The sequence below is a fragment of the Centropristis striata genome, chromosome 14 (genome assembly GCF_030273125.1).
Source record: "Centropristis striata isolate RG_2023a ecotype Rhode Island chromosome 14, C.striata_1.0, whole genome shotgun sequence".
Classification (NCBI taxonomy): domain Eukaryota; kingdom Metazoa; phylum Chordata; class Actinopteri; order Perciformes; family Serranidae; genus Centropristis; species Centropristis striata.
In genome coordinates, this window is record NC_081530.1 from 6557016 (window position 1) to 6580287 (window position 23272).

At 39.5% G+C, this 23272-nt stretch overlaps 10 gene segments (V, D, J or C); 2 read left to right on the top strand and 8 right to left on the bottom strand.

Moving 5' to 3' along the window:
- Nucleotides 1-147: 147 nt before the first annotated feature.
- Nucleotides 148-694, bottom strand: LOC131985624 (immunoglobulin kappa variable 2D-29-like). The segment is given in 2 exon segments: nucleotides 148-458; nucleotides 643-694. Coding segments are annotated over 2 exon segments (363 nt in total).
- A 1355-nt stretch (nucleotides 695-2049) lies between these two features.
- On the bottom strand, nucleotides 2050-2528 carry LOC131985218 (Ig kappa chain V region 3547-like). The segment is given in 2 exon segments: nucleotides 2050-2369; nucleotides 2477-2528. Coding segments are annotated over 2 exon segments (372 nt in total).
- Nucleotides 2529-4309: 1781 nt separating this feature from the next.
- On the bottom strand, nucleotides 4310-4899 carry LOC131985614 (Ig kappa chain V region 3381-like). The segment is given in 2 exon segments: nucleotides 4310-4740; nucleotides 4848-4899. Coding segments are annotated over 2 exon segments (375 nt in total).
- A 2146-nt stretch (nucleotides 4900-7045) lies between these two features.
- On the top strand, nucleotides 7046-7502 carry LOC131985219 (immunoglobulin kappa constant-like; the record flags this gene model as incomplete). The annotated part of the segment is given in 1 exon segment: nucleotides 7046-7502. A coding segment is annotated over 1 exon segment (351 nt), but the record flags the coding sequence as incomplete, so codon positions are not given.
- Nucleotides 7503-8351: 849 nt separating this feature from the next.
- On the bottom strand, nucleotides 8352-9028 carry LOC131985625 (immunoglobulin kappa variable 3-11-like). The segment is given in 2 exon segments: nucleotides 8352-8792; nucleotides 8977-9028. Coding segments are annotated over 2 exon segments (360 nt in total).
- A 1269-nt stretch (nucleotides 9029-10297) lies between these two features.
- LOC131985619 (Ig kappa chain V region 3547-like) lies at nucleotides 10298-10871 on the bottom strand. The segment is given in 2 exon segments: nucleotides 10298-10712; nucleotides 10820-10871. Coding segments are annotated over 2 exon segments (372 nt in total).
- A 1179-nt stretch (nucleotides 10872-12050) lies between these two features.
- On the top strand, nucleotides 12051-12858 carry LOC131985220 (immunoglobulin kappa constant-like). The segment is given in 1 exon segment: nucleotides 12051-12858. A coding segment is annotated over 1 exon segment (357 nt).
- Nucleotides 12859-14104: 1246 nt separating this feature from the next.
- On the bottom strand, nucleotides 14105-14648 carry LOC131985627 (Ig kappa chain V region 3368-like). The segment is given in 2 exon segments: nucleotides 14105-14412; nucleotides 14597-14648. Coding segments are annotated over 2 exon segments (360 nt in total).
- Nucleotides 14649-16033: 1385 nt separating this feature from the next.
- LOC131985221 (Ig kappa chain V region 3547-like) lies at nucleotides 16034-16515 on the bottom strand. The segment is given in 2 exon segments: nucleotides 16034-16356; nucleotides 16464-16515. Coding segments are annotated over 2 exon segments (375 nt in total).
- A 4286-nt stretch (nucleotides 16516-20801) lies between these two features.
- Nucleotides 20802-21283, bottom strand: LOC131985222 (Ig kappa chain V region K16-167-like). The segment is given in 2 exon segments: nucleotides 20802-21124; nucleotides 21232-21283. Coding segments are annotated over 2 exon segments (375 nt in total).
- Between the last annotated feature and the right edge of the window lie 1989 nt (nucleotides 21284-23272).

Sequence of the window (23272 nt, forward strand, 5' to 3'; positions counted from 1 at the left end):
ACAAGGGAATATTGTACGTCGATGATTGTGATTCACTTTTTGTTCTTTTGAGACTTTTATTCGTATGTCTCATGTTGTAGTTAATGTGCAGCTGTTGAGTCGGATCAGTTCCTCTTTATATGAGGGAGGTTTTTGTACGGCGTTGTATCACTGTGTGAACGGGAAGCTGTGACCACTCTGTGAACAGTAATAAACTCCTGCATCTTCAGTCTGAACTCCACTGATGGTCAGAGTGAAGTCAGTTCCAGATCTACTCCCACTGAAACGACCTGCAACTCCAGACTGACGATTTGTAGAAGAATAAATCAAGAGTTTAGGAGGTTGTCCAGATTTTTGAAGGTACCAGTGAAGATAGCTGCCTATATCTGAACTGGCTTTACATGTGATAGAGACAGTCTGTCCTGGAACAACAGACTGAGATCCAGGAGACTGAGTCAGGATGATGTCTCCTGATGAATCTGGAGAACATGAAAAGAGGAGAAGTGTGATTGATTAATATCAGAAGAGTGTCATTTCTCTAAGATGCAGACGAGATGGAAAAAGGTAAATGCTGCTTGTTCCAGTGTTTCTCCATCACAGCAGAACATCGTTGTGGTGAACCTGGTTTGATCCTGAAGCAAAGTTTTCAGAAGAGAGTCTCACCCTGAACAAGGAGCCCCAGGGTGAGCAGCAGTAGAATCAGTGATATCTTCATTGTGCTGCCGGCGTGTCAGTGTGTGTGAAAGGCCTGGACAGCCACTGATCAACACTGGCCTCTTAACAGCTGGGAGCAGAGAGGCAGGACACATATGCAAACACACAGAGGCAGTGAACTGTCAACCAAACCAGGTCAGGACACCTGATTCTGCTCATTATGGAAAAAAGGAATCATAATAGAAAATTTTCTTTGAAGTTTTAGGGTACAACCCTCTTTTACCATAACCTTATTGGAAATTTGCCTGTTAGATTTTGTGTTACAGAAATTTATAGGAAGACAAGGAATGTAATAATAATAATAATAATAATAATAATAATAATAATAATAATAATAATAATAATAACAATATTCATAAGAATACATTCCATTTATACATTGCTTTTCTAGGCACTCAAAGACGCTTTAATGCAAGTCAAGAGGTGACCTCTATGAACTGTAGAGAAATTAAGGGAATCTAAATAATGGTTTCCCTTTTTTTGTGGCTTCATTATCTACTAAATAGTTCCCACTAGAGTTTTACATTGCCGTATGAAATGCACAGCGATATTTATTGCTGTCAGCATATATGTTGTCCAATATACACAGATATGACAACTTATATCAGAACATATAATTCAGAAAATGAGACTTGGGTTGATTTATAATTGGTGTGACAGATTAATTTATGTTTGCATATAAGTACATTGTATATACGTTTATGTATCTACACAGCTGCTCTGAATCAGTTTTGTTAGTCCTTCCCTTCTCACAGAGTTTTTTTTCTCTCCAGCCAATCAGTTGTCAGCTTGTTTTCCTGTCTAATCACCTCATTCTCCTCACCTGAGATTCTCTGCCAGTCTCTCCACCTGCAGGTCATCCCCTCATCACATGAGTTTGTATTTCATTTTCGGTTGACTCAGTTTGTCTTGCCTCGATGGAACATGAATACTGTCTATATTGTCTAACACACATGCATTTTCTATCCTTATTTTAGTTCCGAACATACAATTAGTAGTGAAGATAAAAAATGCAAAAACAAACCAAAAGATTTTGCAAACAATTATCTAGCTCCATTGCACAACATATGTTCTTCACTCACACAAGCCTTTATAGAAGACAGCAGAAGTTGTTATATTGTTTTTCATGTCAGAAGGAAGAGAAAATGCTTCCTGCTTTTTAAATGATCTGAAATTTCTTCTACACAAAGAAACAACAGAAGGTGATGGGTCAATTAACTGTGTGTGTGTGTGTGTGTGCAGTGTGTACAGTGTGTGTCTAGTGAAGTGTGTCAGTCTCTGCAGTAGCTTCCAGCTGCAGCAGTCAGTTCAGTTTCTGTTCAGTCTGACTGAGGGAGGTTTTTGTACGACGCTTTTTCACTGTGTGCCCACCCACTGACTGTTGGGATAGTGAGCACTCTGACAGTAGTAAACTGCTGCATCTTCAGTCTGAACTCCACTGATGGTCAGAGTGAAGTCAGAGTTTGATCCACTGCCTGTAAAACGACCTGGAATCCCTGACTGACGAGTGCTAGCAGAGTAAATGAGCAGTTTAGGAGTTTCTCCATCTCTCTGTTGGTACCAGGTTAAACAGCTCCCATGAACATCCTGACTGGTCCTACAGTTGATGGAGACGGAGCCTCCCGGAGCAGAGCTCATTGCTCCAGGCTGAGTCAGAGTGTACTGTCCTCTGGACTCTGAGGACACAGAGACAGAAACATAAAGCAGCGTCATGGTTTTGTCAGCTTCATTTCAGAGGGACGGATGTTCATAGAGGAGAGGAGTTTGATTCTCTGGACTTTACCTGTGAAACAGCAGCAGAGGAGAGTCCAGATGAGGACGCAGATCAAAGTCATGTTTTTGATGAGGAGGATTTCTGTGGCTTCTGTTGTCATGAAGGACAGCTGTCAGTCATCCAGTGTTCAACTCTCAGGACTATAAACTCTCCCAGAGCACTGGAGCATGGTGCTGCTGATGCAAAGTGGCTCTCTATGGAAATGCTCTGACTGTTTGCCAGCATCTTTTTTTTGCATTAATATTTTTGATTAAAGGTTGGTCTACAAATCAAATCAATGTCTTGTACATCACATTTAACAACATATATAAACATCATGATTATTTTTGGACATTTTGGGACTCTTTTTTTGAGTTTACTTATGAATCAGCTGAGTGTTACAATACAGACTGAATTAAATGAGTGTTGATATTAAAGTCGACCTGAAATCCTTTTTATGACTACAGTCCCTCAGATTTGAAAAAAAGGTGATAATGATCCCATTCTAAAACTCTAAAGTCATTACTGGTTAATGCCCCAAGACACGTTGTGCAAGTCAGTGTTGTACTGAACTCAGCCTAGTCTGGTTCAAAGCAGGTAAATGAGGTTTACAACTTTTACAACTTTATAATCTGAAACTGTCTCAGTAGCCCCTTTCATATTGCCGTCCTTTCAAATGTTCTGCTATATTGCAGGAAAGATCTGTGCCGGCTTTTCGCCTCAGGGCGTTAATAGTGATCCCGTGAAGGCGTGATATTCGTGACCATTCATAGTGTAGTCCAGCGTCGCAGAACGAGGTGGGAGGAGACGATAGTGACGTGCGACAGAGCAGCAGCAGTGCTGCACAGTAGCACAGTGCTAATAGGCTAACAGTTAGCTCTGTAGCTGTACAGTATGTATGTGCTGCAGCAGCATGTGTTCACTTAGCGACCTCCGTTTATTTAAAACAAGCACCGGACACTCTGTGCACAGTTAGCATGCCAGTTTGTTTACCATAAGTGATGGACGATGTGAACAGTTAGCGACGGTGGCCACAGTTATTGTGCTGCTGAACATGATTGGATGGCTGTTGGACAAAGTGGGATGTGTGTGTTAGATGTCACGCACATCAAATATTCTGCCTTGACAGGATGGCCCGTTCATAGTGGTCCCGCTTCCAACAGTCCCACCAATTTTCTTCCTCTGTGACTACCTCTGGAGGAGGAATATTGGCGGCATCACTTGATCCCGGCATCCTGCTTCTGGCGTGTTTATAACGCATGCGAGACATTACAGGGACGTAAATGTGCCGGAATAAAACAGCCCTATGAAAGGGGCTAGTGATTAAAGCTGTAAAAGATTTACAGTCATATTCAGGATACGTCTATAGACACTGATTTTAATTCGTAATGAACTAACATCATGGTATTTTTAATACAAGAAGGGAAAAAATTGTTGAACCCTAATTTGTATTTTCAACAAAGATAAAGGTTGTCTTTTCCACTTTCCTCTCAGTAATTTATTATAGTGAAATCTTATTCATGCCTCAGCTGCTACAGGTCTAATATTGTCTCACATATTGTCATATGTATTTGTGTTTATAAAATGCCAACAAATGTGTGATGAGTCTGAAGGCAGCAGGAACAATAATAGAAAGGTTTCAAGTAGTGACAAGGAAATTTTCTGTCTACAGATAAGCTGGTTCATGATTATTGGGACGAGCAGCTGTAAGTGTCCTCAGCTGGAAAAATAGCTTTTCTAAAAATCATTTGAAGTCATTATAATTAATTTAGTCTTTGTAATAGAGTCTGTTTAATTGGTCATCAGGCCTGTGAGAATAAATTAACCTGAGCGTGTGTGTGTGTGTGTGTGTGTGTGTGTGTGCAGTGTGTGCCTAGTGAAGTGTGTCAGTCTCTGCAGTAGCTTCCAGCTGCAGCAGTCAGTTCAGTTTCTGTTCAGTCTGACTGAGGGAGGTTTTTGTACGACGCTTTTTCACTGTGTGAACACACGCTGACTGTTGGGATAGTGGAAACTCTGACAGTAGTAAACTGCTGCATCTTCAGTCTGAACTCCACTGATGGTCAGAGTGAAGTCAGAGTTTGATCCACTGCCTGTAAAACGACCTGGAATCCCTGACTGACGAGTGCTAGCAGTGTAAATGAGCAGTTTAGGAGTTCCTCCATCTCTCTGTTGGTACCAGGCTAACCAGTTCCCACTATAAACATTCTGACTGGTCCTACAGTTGATGGAGACGGAGCCTCCCGGAGCAGACCTCACTGCTCCAGGCTGAGTCAGAGTGTACTGTCCTCTGGACTCTGAGGACACAGAGACAGAAACATAAAGCAGCGTCATGGTTTTGTCATCTTCATTTCAGAGTGACGGATGTTCATAGAGGAGAGGAGTTTGATTCTCTGGACTTTACCTGTGAAACAGCAGCAGAGGAGAGTCCAGATGAGGACGCAGATCACAGTCATGTTTTTGATGAGGAGGATTTCTGTGGCTTCTGTTGTCATGAAGGACAGCTGTCAGTCATCCAGTGTTCAACTCTCAGGACTATAAACTCTCCCAGAGCACTGGAGCATGGTGCTGCTGATGCAAAGTGGCTCTCTATGGAAATGCTCTGACTGGCTCCAACAGGGAGCTGGATCACTCTAATGAACTGATTGATAATCAGCATCATCAGAGTATTGATTAGAAATGTTTCAGTGCTCTCATTGGTGCCTTGGTCAGAAATCAGCATCCCCCTGCCTTATTTGGGGATCTATCTAAGGCAGGGATGGGCAACTTAATTGCTGGAGGGGGCCACAATTTTTCATGGACACTACCACAGGGCCACATGTAGAACCGTGCAATTCACCAGATATGATGAAACTGCAATTTTCAATATGTTTACAGTGCAGTAACTTAACTTATTTCATGCTCTAATGCATGTATACTAGTATAAATAGCTATACAAAAGGTTTGAAGGAAACAAAAAACAACCACTTTCTGTGATTTCTTTTTTTTTATTATCAGTGCAATAATAGCAGACCAACATTAATTGCAAAAAGTAATTCTGTGCATTTTTACACTGCACTTTTAAGATTTCATGCTCAAATGCATGTAGTTGTACTGAGGGCCACTTCAAGTAAGGGCACGGGCCGTATGCGGCCCCCAGGCCTCCAGTTGCCCCTGATCTAAGGCATTTGATTCAGTGGACCATGAACTGCTGCTGAACAAACTTAGGAATGCTTGGCTCAGTGCTAAGGCTGCTAAATGCTTCAGACATTATTTTGTTTCTTGAGATAACTAAAGGTGTCCTCCAGGGTTCCATTATGGGACCCATTTAGTTCTCTACTTAAAAAATGACTTGGGTAAACACATCCAAGCAAAAATACAAATCTTTACTGATGACACTGTTATTTATATGTATGCTTTTTTATATGTGTCTGATAATTACTAACATTAGCATGAGTCATTGGAGACTTTAATACTTAAACAAATTTTAATCAGTACATTAATTCAAAGTCTGAGAGAAAACATGTTGAATGATATTTGTTATATTTTAATATATAACAACAAAATTGTCAATTATTACTCAAAATATATACATATGAACCAAATTATACATTTTTAATATGAGGCAAGTGGGTGTTTTAACAATGCAGGCTAATTTTAGTGATTGTGTTTGTGTCAAAGTCAGAGAGCCGTGTCTCTCTACAGTGAGAGGTTTTTGTACGGCGGCTCAATGAGTTTGTATCACTGTGGTTCACGTTCGGTGGAGGAACCAGACTGGAATTGGGAAGTAAGTCAAATATATAACATTTTTAATATTTAATGAGTCATATTTCTTCATAGTTTTTATATTGCACAGTCCAGGATAAAGATGGTTGTTTTTTGATGTGTGATTTATCCATAAAACTCTCAGTAATGTTTTTATTGCTCTTCATTCACCATGGAGACTAATTTAGCTTCATTTACTTCATGCTGAAGTTTAACCGCTTTTAGTAAAAATATAAAAACTTTTCTTCTTGTTTACCTTTTTTAGTACTTACTGCAAAATTGTTTGCAAAGAACAATTTTGTAAATACACACCATAATAATAACTGTTGTTATGGTGGATTATCTTCATGAAGTAACATTGAACAAAGTGGAGATAAAGATTGGAGATACATTTGTTTGGTAATCTTTATATTGTGTCATTTATTGTTGCAGTTTTTTTAGTCTTTTAATTATTTGAACAGTTTATTAAATAATGACTGAAATCAACACGAAGAACATTTAATTGCTGTCAGTTTATTTTCTGAATTTATTGATGTTAAATTTAACAACTTAAATAATGTGTAGTTAAGGTTTATATGCTGTTGATGAGAGTTTTAAAAAGTTGCCTGCTTCTTTTATTTCCAGTGTAGTTTGATATATTTCAGCTCATTCTGTACGATGATTCTCTCTGTGCTGATGTGCATGAGAGGCTTCTTAAAGGGAAGTGAAACAATGTGTGAGTGAGTGACTGGTGGAGCAGAAAAACCATCTGACAGAAACTCCTTAAAGGAGAAAATCAACTCTCACACAGGAAAGGTGTCCAAGTGTCTGCTGCTTGATTGACAGTTGTGTGGTCCCGCTGTCCTCTAATCTGATTGGTGTCTCCTAGGTGATGCCCGTCCCACCCTGACGGTGCTGCCCCCCTCCAGTGAGCAGCTGCAGCAGGGGGAGGCCACGCTCATGTGCCTGGCCAACAAGGGCTTCCCCTCAGACTGGAGTCTGTCCTGGAAGGTGGACGGCAGCAGCAGCAGCAGCAGCAGCAGCATCAGCTGGGAGCAGAGCAGCAGCCCCGGGGTGCTGGAGAAGGACGGCCACTACAGCTGGAGCAGCACCCTGAGGCTCTCTGCAGACCAGTGGAGGAAGGTGGGCTCTGTGACCTGTGAGGCCACCCAGGGCTCCCAGACTCCGCTCTCAGAGACTCTGAGGAGAGACCAGTGTCCCCAGTCCTGACCTGACTCACTGGTTTTACTCTGCTGCTGCTCTCACTCTGCACTCTGTAACTCTCTCTTTCTCTCATGTTCTTGCTTGTGTTGATGCTTTCAAATTTTTAAAGCAATAAAGATTTGATTATCTGTATTATGAAAATCCTTGACTCCCTTTTTTGAAATATAGAAGATATTAGGAGCATTCTTGAGATTAATGCACAGTAAACAAAGCATTTGAACTGAAAAATCTGAATAATAGTAAGGATGCACCCAGGATTAGGAATAAAAGGCAGCGTATCATCTGCATAAAGTGATATAAAATGAATCAAATTGAAGATTTTAACCAAAATAAAAAGAACAAGTTTTCATTTTAAATGCATTCATCTCATTTTTATATATAGATTTCCAGTGTAATGAATAATAATTCACCTATCAGCTGCAGAATCAGTCTTGACATGAAAGAGAGGATATTTTATTGAAACAAGACCTTTTCATCAAATCAGCTCAGCCCGAACATATTATAAAATCATATTCACTCTCATATGTTGATGGAATAAATTAAAATACAGGATCCATTTAACACAAACTGATTGAGTTTCATTTAGGGTCAAATCACTTGGATTTATGTAATTTAAGATTATGATTTTAAATCATGCTCAGTGTCTTACTCTCTACTAAACTGTACTGTAATGTAAAGTTTGACTATATGTAACTGTTTGCAAATGTTGAGTGTAGTAAAATTTATCAGCAAGATGATGAAAACTATTACAGTATGAATATACTTTGATTTGTAAGAGCAAACATTCTTTGTTTTATGGTCTGAGCATAAAATGTATGACATTTTCAACATGAAACTTAAATATTATAATTATAATTACACTTTGAAATTATAGTAGCAGGAATTATACATGTGATTATAACTTTCAGCAAGCTTATATTCACCAAGCAAGCTAAAAAAAAAAAAACCTCCTACAACTAAAATGAACAAAAATATTAAATGTTTTCAGGATTAAACTGATAATTTTATCAATCATGTAGTGTTGTAGTTAATGTGCAGCTGTAGAGTCAGATCAGTTCCTCTTTATATGAGGGAGGTTTTTGTACGGCGTTGTATCACTGTGTGAGTGGCCAGCTGCTACACTGCTGACAATAGTAATCTCCTGCATCTTCAGTCTGAGCTCCACTGATGGTCAGAGTGTAGTCAGTTCCAGATCCACTCCCACTGAAACGACCTGCAACTCCAGACTGACGACTTGTAGAAGAATAAATCAAGAGTGTAGGAGGTTGTCCAGATTTCTGAAGGAACCAATTAAGACAACCACCAGCACTTGAACTGGCTTTACATGTGATAGAGACAGTCTCTCCTGGAACAACAGACTGAGATCCAGGAGACTGAGTCAGGATGATGTCTCCTGATGAACCTGGAGAACATGAAAAGAGGAGAAGTGTGATTGATTAATATCAGAAGAGTGTCATTTCTCTAAGATGCAGACGAGATGGAAAAAGGTAAATGCTGCTTGTTCCAGTGTTTCTCCATCACAGCAGAACATCGTTGTGGTGAACCTGGTTTGATCCTGAAGCAAAGTTTTCAGAAGAGAGTCTCACCCTGAACAAGGAGCCCCAGGGTGAGCAGCAGTAGAATCAGTGATATCTTCATTGTGCTGCCGGCGTGTCAGTGTGTGTGAAAGGCCTGGACAGCCACTGATCAACACTGGCCTCTTAACAGCTGGGAGCAGAGAGGCAGGACACATATGCAAACACACAGAGGCAGTGAACTGTCAACCAAACCAAGTCAGGACACCTGATTCTGCTCATTATGCAAAAAAGGAATCATAATAGAAAATTTACTTTGAAGTTTTAGGGTACAACCCTCTTTTACTATAACCTTATTGGAAATGTGTCTGTTAGATTTTGTTTTACAGAAATGTATAGGAAGACAAGGAATGTAATAATAATAATAATAATAATAATGATAATAATAACAATATTCATAAGAATACATTCCATTCATACATTGCTTTTCTAGGCACTCAAAGACGCTTTAATGCAAGTCAAGAGGTGACCTCTATGAACTGCAAGGAAATTAAGGGAATCTAAATAATGATTTCCCTTTTTTGTGGCTTCATTATCTACTAAATAGTTCCCACTAGAGTCTGACATTGCCCTATGAAATGCACAGCAATATTTATTGCTGTCAGCATATATGTTGTCCAATATACACAGATATGACTACTTATATCAGAACATATAATTCAGAGAATGAAACTTGAGGCGATTTATAATTGGTGTGACAGATTAATTTATGTTTGCATAGTACATTGTATATACGTTTATGTATCAACACAGCTGCTCTGAATCAGTTTTGTTAGTCCTTCCCTTCTAACAGAGTTGTTTTTTCTCTCCAGCCAATCAGTTGTCAGCTTGTTTTCCTGTCTAATCACCTCATTCTCCTCACCTGAGATTATCTGCCAGTCTCTCCACCTGCAGGTCATCCCCTCATTACATGAGTTTGTATTTCAGTCCTGATTTTCAGTTGACTCAGTTTGTCTTGCCTCAATGGAACATGAATATTGTCTATATTGTCTAACACATATGCATTTTCTGTCCTTATTGTAGTTCAGAACATACAATTAGTAGTGAAGATAAAAAATGCAAAAACAAACCAAAAGATTCTACAAACAAGTATCTAGCCCCATTGCACAACATATGTTCTTCACTCACACAAGCCTTTATAAAAGACAGCAGAAGTTGTTATATTGTTTTTCATGTCAGAAGGAAGAGAAAATGCTTCCTGCTTTTCAAATAATCTGAAATTTCTTCTACACAAAGAAACAACAGAAGGTTAAGGGTCAATTAACTGTGTGTGTGTGTGTGTGTGTGTGTGTGTGTGTGTGTGTGTGTGTGCAGTGTGTACAGTGTTTGTCTAGTGAAGTGTGTCAGTCTCTGCAGTAGCTTCCAGCTGCAGCAGTCAGTTCAGTTTCTGTTCAGTCTGACTGAGGGAGGTTTTTGTACGACGCTTTTTCACTGTGTGCCCACCCACTGACTGTTGGGATAGTGAAAACTCTGACAGTAGTAAACTGCTGCATCTTCAGTCTGAACTCCACTGATGGTCAGAGTGAAGTCAGAGTTTGATCCACTGCCTGTAAAACGACCTGGAATCCCTGACTGACGAGTGCTAGCAGAGTAAATGAGCAGTTTAGGAGTTTCTCCATCTCTCTGTTGGTACCAGGTTAAACAGCTCCCATGAACATCCTGACTGGTCCTACAGCTGATGGAGACGGAGCCTCCCGGAGCAGAGCTCACTGCTCCAGGCTGAGTCAGAGTGTACTGTCCTCTGGACTCTGAGGACACAGAGACAGAAACATAAAGCAGCGTCATGGTTTTGTCAGCTTCATTTCAGATGGACAGATGTTCATAGAGGAGAGGAGTTTGATTCTCTGGACTTTACCTGTGAAAAAGCAGCAGAGGAGAGTCCAGATGAGGACGCAGATCAAAGTCATGTTTTTGATGAGGAGGATTTCTGTGGCTTCTGTTGTCATGAAGGACAGCTGTCAGTCATCCAGTGTTCAACTCTCAGGACTATAAACTCTCCCAGAGCACTGGAGCATGGTGCTGCTGATGCAAAGTGGCTCTCTATGGAAATGCTCTGACTGACTCCAACAGGGAGCTGGATCACTCTGATAAACTGATTGATAATCAGCATCATCACAGTATTGATTAGAAATGTTTCAGTGCTCTCATTGGTGCCTTGGACAGAAAACAGCATTACATTGCCTTATTTGTGGATCTATCTAAGGTATTTGATTCAGTGGTCCATGAACTGCTGCTGAACAAACTGAGGATTGCTGGGCTCAGTCCTCAGGGTGCTAAATGCTTCAGACATTATTTTGTACACTGAACTCAGTCTGTTCATGCAGAGGGCCACACATCAGACTTTCTTGAGATAACTAAAGGTGTCCCTCAGGGTTCCACTTTGGGACCTATTTGGTTCTCTACTATTATAAATTACTTGGGTAAAGACACTCAAGCAAAAATACACCTCTTTACTGATGACACTGTTATTTATATGCATGCTTTTTATTGATCATAGTCTACAATATATATGTGTCTGATAATTACCAACATTAGCAGAAGTCATTGCAGAGTTTTCTCTGTCTCATATCCATTTGAAAAAAAGTCTAATTTTAATTAGTTTTTTGGAGAGGGAAATGAATACTAGTTGTAACTATTTATTAAAGAAAATGTTCCATATATATTATTAGTAATATTAATCACTTTTACAAATATAAATCAGTTTGAATACATTAATTCAAAGTCTGAGAGATAACCTGTTGAATGATATTTGTTTCACTTAATATATTGCAACAAAAATGTCAATTATTACTCAAAATATATACATATGAACCAAATGATATATTTTTAATATGAGGCAAGTGGGTGTTTTAACAATGCAGGCTAATTTTAGTGATTGTGTTTGTGTCAAAGTCAGAGAGCCGTGTCTCTCTACAGTGAGAGGTTTTTGTACGGCGGCTCAATGAGTTTGTATCACTGAGGTTCACGTTCAGTGGAGGAACCAGACTGGATGTTGGAAGTAAGTCAAATGTTTATTTAAAAAAGTTAATGTACAAATAATTGGCATAATATTCTATAATGATTGAAAATCTGTTTTTTGATGTGTGATTTATCCATAAAACTTTCAGTAATGTTTTTATTGCTCTTCATTCACCATGGAGACTAATTTAGCTTCATTTACTTCATGCTGAAGTTTAACCGCTTTTAGTAAAAATTTAAAATCTTTACTTCTTGTTTACCTTTTTTAGTACTTACTGCGAAACTGATTGCAAAGAACAATTTTTAAATTCACAGCATAATAATAACTGTTGTTATGGTGGATTATCTTCATGAAGTAACATTGAACAAAGTGGAGATAAAGATTGGAGATACATTTGTTTTGTAATTTTTATATTGTGTAATTTATTGTTGCAGTTGTTTTTAGTCTTTAAATCGTTTCAACAGTTTACTAAATAATGACTGAAATCAACACAAAGAATATTTAATTGCTGTCAGTTTATTTTCTGTATGTATTGATGTTAACTTTTACAACTTAAACAGTGTGTAGTTAAGGTTTATATGGGTGATGCCCGTCCCACCCTGACGGTGCTGCCCCCCTCCAGTGAGCAGCTGCAGCAGGGGGAGGCCACGCTCATGTGCCTGGCCAACAAGGGCTTCCCCTCAGACTGGAGTCTGTCCTGGAAGGTGGACGGCAGCAGCAGCAGCAGCAGCAGCAGCAGCATCAGCAGCATCAGCTGGGAGCTGAGCAGCAGCCCCGGGGTGCTGGAGAAGGACGGCCACTACAGCTGGAGCAGCACCCTGAGGCTCTCTGCAGACCAGTGGAGGAAGGTGGGCTCTGTGACCTGTGAGGCCACCCAGGGCTCCCAGACTCCGCTCGCAGAGACTCTGAGGAGAGACCAGTGTCCCCAGTCCTGACCTGACTCACTGGTTTTACTCTGCTGCTGCTCTCACTCTGCACTCTGTAACTCTCTCTTTCTCTCATGTTCTTGCTTGTGTTGATGCTTTCACATTTTTAAAGCAATAAAGATTTGATTATGTGTATCATGAAAATCCTTGACTCCCTTTTTTGAAAGCTAGAAGATATTAGGAGCATTCTTGAGATTAATGCACAATAAAATTCAACAGTAACAGTCTTTTCTACTTTTAATGGTTTTCATAGCTTATTGTTGAATTGTTGTTCCATTTTTATACACATTAAATAACCTATTATTCTTGTTCATATCCTTGAAGATAATGTTCATTGGGTTGTTAAATATTGTCCATGAATTATTCTGAACATTTAAACTGAAAAATCTGAATAATAGCACGGATGCACACAGATTAAGGAATAAAAGGCAGCGTATCATCTGCATAAAGTGATATAAAATGAATCAAATTGAAGATTTTAACCAAAATAAAAAGAACAAGTTTTCATTTTAAATGCATTCATCTTATTTTTATATATAGATTTCCAGGGTAATGAATAATAATTCACCTATCAGCTGCAGAATCAGTCATGACATGAAAGAGAGGATATTTTATTGAAACAAGACCTTTTCATCAAATCAGCTCAGCCCGAACATATTATAAAATCATATTCACTCTCATATGTCGATGGAATAAATTAAAATACAGGATCCATTTAATACAAACTCATTGAGTTTCATTTAGGGTCAAATCACTTGTATTTATGTAATTTAAGGTGACGATTTTAAATCATGCTCAGTGTCTTACTCTCTACTAAACTGTACTATAATATACATTTTGACTTAACTACATGTAATTGTTGCAAATGTTGAGTACAATAAAATTTATCAGCAATATTGTGAAAATTATTACAGTATGAATACATTTTGTCTTGTTAGAGCAAACATTCTTTGTTTTATGGTCTGAGTTTAAAATTTCTGACATTTTCAACATGAAACATAAATATTATAATGATAATTAGTCTTCAAAATTATAGTAGCTGGAATTATACATATGTGATTCTAATTTTCAGCAAGCTTATATTCACCAACCATACTAAAAATCCCTCCTAAATCTAAAATTAACAAAAATATTAAATGTTTTCAGGGTTAAACTGATATTCTGTTCATCAATCATGTAGTGTTGTAGTTAATGTGCAGCTGTAGAGTCAGATCAGTTCCTCTTTATATGAGGGAGGTTTTTGTACGGCGTTGTATCACTGTGTGAACGGGTAGCCGTTACAATGCTGACAATAGTAATCTCCTGCATCTTCACTCTGAACTCCACTGATGGTCAGAGTGAAGTCAGTTCCAGATCCACTCCCACTGAAACGACCTGCAACTCCAGACTGACGACTTGTAGAATGATAAATCAAGAGTGTAGGAGGTTGTCCAGATTTTTGAAGGTACCAATTAAGACAATTACCAGCAGTTGAACTGGCTTTACATGTGATAGAGACAGTCTCTCCTGAAACAACAGACTGAGATCCAGGAGACTGAGTCAGGATGATGTCTCCTGATGAACCTGGAGAACATGAAAAGAGGAGAAGTGTGATTGATTAATATCAGAAGAGTGTCATTTCTCTAAGATGCAGACGAGATGGAAAAAGGTAAATGCTGCTTGTTCCAGTGTTTCTCCATCACAGCAGAACATCGTTGTGGTGAACCTGGTTTGATCCTGAAGCAAAGTTTTCAGAAGAGAGTCTCACCCTGAACAAGGAGCCCCAGGGTGAGCAGCAGTAGAATCAGTGATATCTTCATTGTGCTGCCGGCGTGTCAGTGTGTGTGAAAGGCCTGGACAGCCACTGATCAACACTGGCCTCTTAACAGCTGGGAGCAGAGAGGCAGGACACATATGCAAACACACAGAGGCAGTGAACTGTCAACCAAACCAAGTCAGGACACCTGATTCTGCTCATTATGCAAAAAGGAAGCATAATAGAAAATTTACTTTGAAGTTATAGGGTACAACCCTCTTTTACCATAACCTTATTGGAAATGTGTCTGTTAGACTTTGTTTTACAGAAATTTATAGGAAGACAAGGAATGTAATAATAATAATAATAATAATAATAATAATAATAATAATAATAACAATAATAAAAATAATAATAATAATAATAATGCATTCCATTCATACAGCACTTTTCTAGGCACTCAAAGACGCTTAAATGCAAGCCAAGAGGTGACCTCTATGAACTGTAAGGAAATTAAGGGAATCTAAATAATGATTTCCCTTTTTTTGTGGCTTCATTATCTACTAAATAGTTCCCACTAGAGTCTGACATTGCCCTATGAAATGCACAGCAATATTTATTGCTGTCAGCATATATGTTGTCCAATATACACAGATATGAGAACTTATATCAGAACATATAATTCAGAAAATGAGACTTGAGGTGATTTATAATTGATGTGACAGATTAATTTATGTTTGCATATAAGTACATTGTATATACGTTTATGTATCTACACAGCTGCTCTGAATCAGTTTTGTTAGTCCTTCCCTTCTCACAGTCTTTTTTTCTCTCCAGCCAATCAGTTGTCAGCTTGTTTTCCTGTCTAATCACCTCATTCTCCTCACCTGAGATTATCTGCCAGTCTCTCCACCTGCAGGTCATCCCCTCATCACATGAGTTTGTATTTCAGTCCTGATTTTCAGTTGACTTAGTTTGTCTTGCCTCGATGGAACATGAATATTGTCTATATTGTCTAACACATATGTATTTTCTATCCTTATTTTAGTTCCGAACATACAATTAGTAGTGAAGATAAAAAATGCAAAAACAAACCAAAAGATTTTGCAAACAAGTATCTAGCTCCATTGCATAACATATGTGCTTCACTCACGCAAGCCTTTATAAAAGACAGCAGAATTTTTTATATTGTTTTTCATGTCAGAAGGAAGAGAAAATACTTCCTGCTTTTTAAATGATCGTAATTTATTTTACACAAATAAACGACAGAAGGTTAAAGGTCAATTAACTGTGTGTGTGTGTGTGTGTACTGTGTGTGTGTGTGTGTGTCAGTCAGTGAAGTGTGTGTCAGTCAGTGAAGTGTGTCAGTCTCTGTAGTAGCTTCCAGCTGCAGCAGTCAGTTCAGTTTCTGTTCAGTCTGACTGAGGGAGGTTTTTGTACGACGCTTTTTCACTGTGTGAACACCCACTGACTGTTGGGATAGTGAAAACTCTGACAGTAGTAAACTGCTGCATCTTCAGTCTGAACTCCACTGATGGTCAGAGTGAAGTCAGAGTTTGATCCACTGCCTGTAAAACGACCTGGAATCCCTGACTGACGAGTGCTAGCATAGTAAATGAGCTGTTTAGGAGTTTCTCCATCTCTCTGTTGGTACCAGGCTAAATGGTTCCCATCATGAACATCCTGACTGGTCCTACAGTTGATGGAGACGGAGCCTCCCGGAGCAGACCTCACTGCTCCAGGCTGAGTCAGAGTGTACTGTCCTCTGGACTCTGAGGACACAGAGACAGAAACATAAAGCAGCATCATGGTTTTGTCAGCTTAATTTCAGAGTGACGGATGTTCATAGAGGAGAGGAGTTTGATTCTCTGGACTTTACCTGTGAAACAGCAGCAGAGGAGAGTCCAGATGAGGACGCAGATCAAAGTCATGTTTTTGATGAGGAGGATTTCTGTGGCTTCTGTTGTCATGAAGGACAGCTGTCAGTCATCCAGTGTTCAACTCTCAGGACTATAAACTCTCCCAGAGCACTGGAGCATGGTGCTGCTGATGCAAAGTGGCTCTCTATGGAAATGTTCTGACTGTTTGCCAGCATCTTTTTTTTGCATTAATATTTTTGATTAAAGGTTGGTCTACAAATCAAATCAATGTCTTGTACCACACATTTAACAACATATATAAACATCATGATTATTTTTGGACATTTTGGGACTCTTTTTGTTAGTTTACTTATGAACCAGCTGTGTGTTACAATACAGACTGAATTAAATTAGTGTTGATATTAAAGTCGACCTGTACTCCTTTTTATGACTACAGTCCCTCAGATTTGAAAAAAAAAAACGTGATAATGATCTCATTCTAAAACTCTAAAGTCATTATGTCATTACTGGTTAATGCCCCAAGACACTTTGTACAAGTCAGTGTTGTACTGAACTCAGCCTAGTCTGGTTCAAAGCAGGTAAATGAGGTTTACAACTTTTACAACTTTCTACTCTGAAACTGTCTCAGTAGCCACTTTCATATTGCCGTCCTCTCAAATGTTCTGCTATATTGCCGGAAGGATCTGTGCCAGCTTTTCCCCTCAGGGCGTTAATAGTGATCCCGTGAAGACGTGATATTCGTGACCATTCATAGTGCAGTCCAGCGTCGCAGAACGAGGTGGGAGGAGACGATAGTGACGTGCGACAGAGCAGCAGCAGTGCTGCACAGTAGCACAGTGCTAATAGGCTAACAGTTTGCTCTGTAGCAGTGTGTATGTGCTGCAGCAGTATGTGTTCACTTAGCGACCTCCGTTTGTTTAAAACAAGCACCGGACACTCTGTGTACAGTTAGCATGCGAGTTTGTTTACTATAAGTGATGGACGCTGTGCACAGTTAGCGACAGCGGCCACAGTTATTGTGCTGTTGAACATGATTGGATGGCTGTTGGACCAAGTGGGATGTGTGTGTTAGACGTCACGCGCATCAAATATTCTGCCTTGACGGGATGGCCCGTTCACAGTGGTCCCGCTTCCAACAGTCCCACCAATTTTCCTCCTCTGTGACTACCTCTGGAGGAGGAATATTGGCGGCATCACTTGATCCCGGCATCCTGCTTCCGGCGTGTTTATAGCGCATGTGAGACATTACAGGGCCGTATATGTCCCGGAATAAAACAGCACTATGAAAAGGGCCAGTGATTAAAGCTGTAAAAGATTTACATTCATATTCAGGATACGTCTTTAGACACTGATTTTAATTCGTAATGAACTAAAATCATGGTATTTTTAATACATGAAGGGAAAAAATTGTTTAACCCAATTTTTTATTTTCAACAAAGATAAATGTTGTCTTTTCCACTTTCCTCTCAGTGATTTATTATAGTATAAATCTTATTCATGCTTCAGCTGCTGCAGGTCTAATATTGTCTCACATATTGTCAAATGTATTTGTGTTCACATAATGTCAACAAATGTGTGATGAGTCTGAAGGCAGCAGGAACAATAATAGAAAGGTTTCAAGTAGTGACAAGGTAATTTTCTGTCTACAGATAAGCTGGTTGATGATTATTGGGACGAGCAGCTGTAAGTGTCTTCAGCTGGAAAAATAGCTTTTCTAAAAATCATTTGAAGTGATTATCATGAATTTAGTCTTTGTAATAGAGTCTGTTTAATTGGTCATCAGGCCTGTGAGAATAAATTAAACGTGAGCGTGCGTGTGTGTGTCTGTGTGTGTGTGTGCAGTGTGTACAGTGTGTGTCCAGTGAAGTGTGTCAGTCTCTGCAGTAGCTTCCAGCTGCAGCAGTCAGTTCAGTTTCTGTTCAGTCTGACTGAGGGAGGTTTTTGTACGATGCTTTTTCACTGTGTGAACACCCACTGACTGTTTGGATAGTGTTCACTCTGACAGTAGTAAACTGCTGCATCTTCGGTCTGAACTCCACTGATGGTCAGAGTGAAGTCAGAGTTTGATCCACTGCCTGTAAAACGACCTGGAGTCCCTGAGTGACGACTGCTAGCAAGGTAAATGAGCAGTTTAGGAGTTCCTCCATCTCTCTGTTGGTACCAGTGTAAATAGTTCCCAGCATAAACATCCTGACTGGTCCTACAGTTGATGGAGACGGAGCCTCCCGGAGCAGACCTCACTGCTCCAGGCTGAGTCAGAGTGTACTGTCCTCTGGACTCTGAGGACACAGAGACAGAAACATAAAGCAGCGTCATGGTTTTGTCAGCTTCATTTCAGAGTGACGGATGTTCATAGAGGAGAGGAGTTTGATTCTCTGGACTTTACCTGTGAAACAGCAGCAGAGGAGAGTCAAGATGAGGACGCAGATCAAAGTCATGTTTTTGATGAGGAGGATTTCTGTGGCTTCTGTTGTCATGAAGGACAGCTGTCAGTCATCCAGTGTTCAACTCTCAGGACTATAAACTCTCCCAGAGCACTGGAGCATGGTGCTGCTGATGCAAAGTGGCTCTCTATGGAAATGTTCTGACTGTTTGCCAGCATCTTTTTTGGCGCATTAATATCTTTGATTAAAGGTTGGTCTAAAAATCAAATCAATGTCTTGTACCACACATTTAACAACATATAAAAACATCATGATGATTTTTGGACATTTTGGGACTCTTTTTGTTAGTTTACTTATGAACCAGCTGTGTGTTACAGTACAGACTGAATTAAATGAGTGTTGATGTTAAAGTCGACCTGTACTCCTTTTTTTGACTACAGTCCCTCAGATTTGAAAAAAAACGTGATAATGATCTCATTCTAAAACTCTAAAGTCATTACTGGTTAATGCCCCAAGACACTTTGTACAAATCAGTGTTGTACTGAACTCAGCCTAGTCTGGTTCAAAGCAGGTAAATGATGTTTACAACTTTTACAACTTTCTAATCTGAAACTGTCTCAGTAGCTACTTTCATATTGCCGTCCCCTCAAATGTCCCCCTATATTGCCGGAAAGATCTGTGCAGGCTTTTCGCCTCAGGGTGTTAATAGTGATCCCGTGAAGACGTGATATTCGTGACCATTCATAGTGTAGTCCAGCGTCGCAGAACGAGGTGGGAGGAGACGATAGTGACGTGCGACAGAGCAGCAGCACTGCTGCACAGTAGCACAGTGCTAATAGGCTAACAGTTAGCTCTTTAGCAGTGTGTATGTGCTGCAGCAGCATGTGTTCACTTAGCGACCTCCGTTTATTTAAAACAAGCACCGGACACTCTGTGCACAATTAGCATGCGAGTTTGTTTACAATAAGTGATGGACTCTGTGCACAGTTAGCGACGGTGGCCGCAGTTATTGTGCTGCTGAACATGATTGGATGGCTGTTGGACCAAGTGGGATGTGTGTGTTAGATGTCACGCGCATCAAATATTCTGCCTTGACGGGATGGCCCGTTCATAGTGGTCCCGCTTCCAACAGTCCCACCAATTTTCCTCCTCTGTGACTACCTCTGGAGGAGGAATATTGGCGGCATCACTTGATCCCGTCATCTTGCTTCTGGCGTGTTTATAACGCATGCGAGACATTACAGGGACGTAAATGTCCTGGAATAAAACAGCCCTATGAAAAGGGCTAGTGATTAAAGCTGTAAAAGATTTACAATCATATTCAGGATACGTCTTTAGACACTGATTTTAATTCATAATGAACTAACATCATGGTATTTTATAATACATGACGGGGAAAAAATTGTTGAACCCTCATTTTTATTTTCAACAAAGATAAAGGTTGTCTTTTCTACTTTCCTCTCAGTGATTTATTATAGTGAAATCTTATTCATGCCTCAGCTGCTACAGGTCTAATATTGTCTTACATATTGTCACATGTATTTGTGTTTGCAAAAGGTCAACAAATGTGTGATGAGTCTGAAGGCAGCAGGAACAATAATAGAAAGGTTTCAAGTATTGACAAGGAAATTTTCTGTCTACAGATAAGCTGGTTCATGATTATTGGGACGAGCAGCTGTAAGTGTCCTCAGCTGGAAAAATAGCTTTTCTAAAAATCATTTGAATTGATTATAATGAATTTAGTCTTTGTAATAGAATCTGTTTAATTGGTCATCAGGCCTGTGAGAATAAATTAAACGTGAGCGTGTGTGTGCAGTGTGTGTGTGGGGTGGGTGGGGGGGTGTACAGTGTGTGTCCAGTGAAGTGTGTCAGTCTCTGCAGTAGCTTCCAGCTGCAGCAGTCAGTTCAGTTTCTGTTCAGTCTGACTGAGGGAGGTTTTTGTACGACGCTTTTTCACTGTGTGCCCACCCACTGACTGTTGGGGATGTGAAGGCTCTCACAGTAGTAAACTGCTGCATCTTCAGTCTGAACTCCACTGATGGTCAGAGTGAAGTCAGAGTTTGATCCACTGCCAGTAAAACGACCTGGAATCCCTGACTGACGAGTGCTAGCAAGGTAAATGAGCAGTTTAGGAGTTTCTCCATCTCTCTGTTGGTACCAGTGTAAAAAGTTCCCATTATAAACATCCTGACTGGTCGAACAGCTGATGGAGACGGAGCCTCCCGGAGCAGACCTCACTGCTCCAGGCTGAGTCAGAGTGTACTGTCCTCTGGACTCTGAGGACACAGAGACAGAAACATAAAGCAGCATCATGGTTTTGTCAGCTTCATTTCAGAGGGACGGATGTTCATAGAGGAGAGGAATTTGATTCTCTGGACTTTACCTGTGAAACAGCAGCAGAGGAGAGTCCAGATGAGGACGCAGATCAAAGTCATGTTTTTGATGAGGAGGATTTCTGTGGCTTCTGTTGTCATGAAGGACAGCTGTCAGTCATCCAGTGTTCAACTCTCAGGACTATAAACTCTCCCAGAGCACTGGAGCATGGTGCTGCTGATGCAAAGTGGCTCTCTATGGAAATGCTCTGACTGACTCCAACAGGGACCTGGATCACTCTGATGAACTGATTGATAATCAGCATCATCATAGTATTGATTAGAAATGTTTCAGTGCTCTCATTGGTGCCTTGGTCAGAAATCAGCATCCCCCTGCCTTATTTGGGGATCTATCTAAGGCAGGGATGGGCAACTTAATTGCTGGAGGGGGCCACAATTTTTCATGGACACTACCACAGGGCCACATGTAGAACCGTGCAATTCACCAGATATGATGAAACTGCAATTTTCAATATGTTAACAGTGCAGCAACTTAACTTATTTCATGCTCTAATGCATGTATACTAGTATAAATAGCTATACAAAAGGTTTGAAGCAAACAAAAAACAACCACTTTCTGTGATTTCTTTTTTTTTTTTTATCAGTGCAATAACAGCAGATCAACATGAATTGCAAAAAGTAATTCTGTGCATTTTTACACTGCACTTTTAAAATTTCATGCTCAAATGCATGTAGTTGTACTGAGGGCCACTTCAAGTAAGGGCTCGGGCCGTATGCGGCCCCGAGGCCTCCAGTTGCCCCTGATCTAAGGCATTTGATTCAGTGGACCATGATCTGCTGCTGAACAAACTTAGGAATGCTTGGCTCAGTGCTAAGGCTGCTAAATGCTTCAGACATTATTTGGTTTCTTGAGATAACTAAAGGTGTCCTCCAGGGTTCCATTTTGTGACCCATTTAGTTCTCTACTTAAAAAATGACTTGGGTAAACACATCCAAGCAAAAATACAAATCTTTACTGATGACACTGTTATTTATATGTATGCTTTTTTATATGTGTCTGATAATTACTAACATTAGCATGAGTCATTGGAGACTTTAACACTCAAACAAATTTTAATCAGTACATTAATTCAAAGTCTGAGAGAAAACATGTTGAATGATATTTGTTATATTTTAATATATAACAACAAAATTGTCAATTATTACTCAAAATATATACATATGAACCAAATGATACATTTTTAATATGAGGCAAGTGGGTGTTTTAACAATGCAGGCTAATTTTAGTGATTGTGTTTGTGTCAAAGTCAGAGAGCCGTGTCTCTCTACAGTGAGAGGTTTTTGTACGGCGGCTCAATGAGTTTGTATCACTGTGGTACACGTTCGGTGGAGGAACCAGACTGGAATTGGGAAGTAAGTCAAATATATAACATTTTTAATATTTAATGAGTCATATTTCTTTATATTTTTTATATAACACAGTCCAGGATAAAGATAGTTGCTTTATCATTTTCATTTATATGTTTTTGAACAAAGATTTTTGTACTCAGAGAGAAAGTTAACTTCAGCAACATAACTTCAAAAACTCACTGTAATGCAAATAATGATAATATTTTGAACCACAGGATAAATGACTATTTCCAACTTTTATGGTTGAGTATCAATTTTTAGGGTTTGTAGGTTTAGTTGAGTCAGACAAAGTCAGAGAGCCGTGTCTCTCTACAGTGAGAGGTTTTTGTACGGTGGCTCAATGAGTTTGTATCACTGTGGTACACGTTCGGTGGAGGAACCAGACTGGATGTTGGAAGTAAGTCAAATGTTTATTCAAAAAAGTTAATGTACAAATAATTGGCATAATATTTCATAAGAATTGAAAATCTGTTTTTCGATGTGTGATTTATCCATAAAACTCTCAGTAATGTTTTTATTGCTCTTCATTCACCATGGAGACTAATTAAGCTTCATTTACTTCATGCTGAAGTTTAACCGCTTTAAGTTAAAATATAAAAACTTTATTTCTTGTTTACTTTTTTAGTACTTACTGCAAAACTGATTGCAAAGAACAATTTTTAAATTCACAGCATAATAATA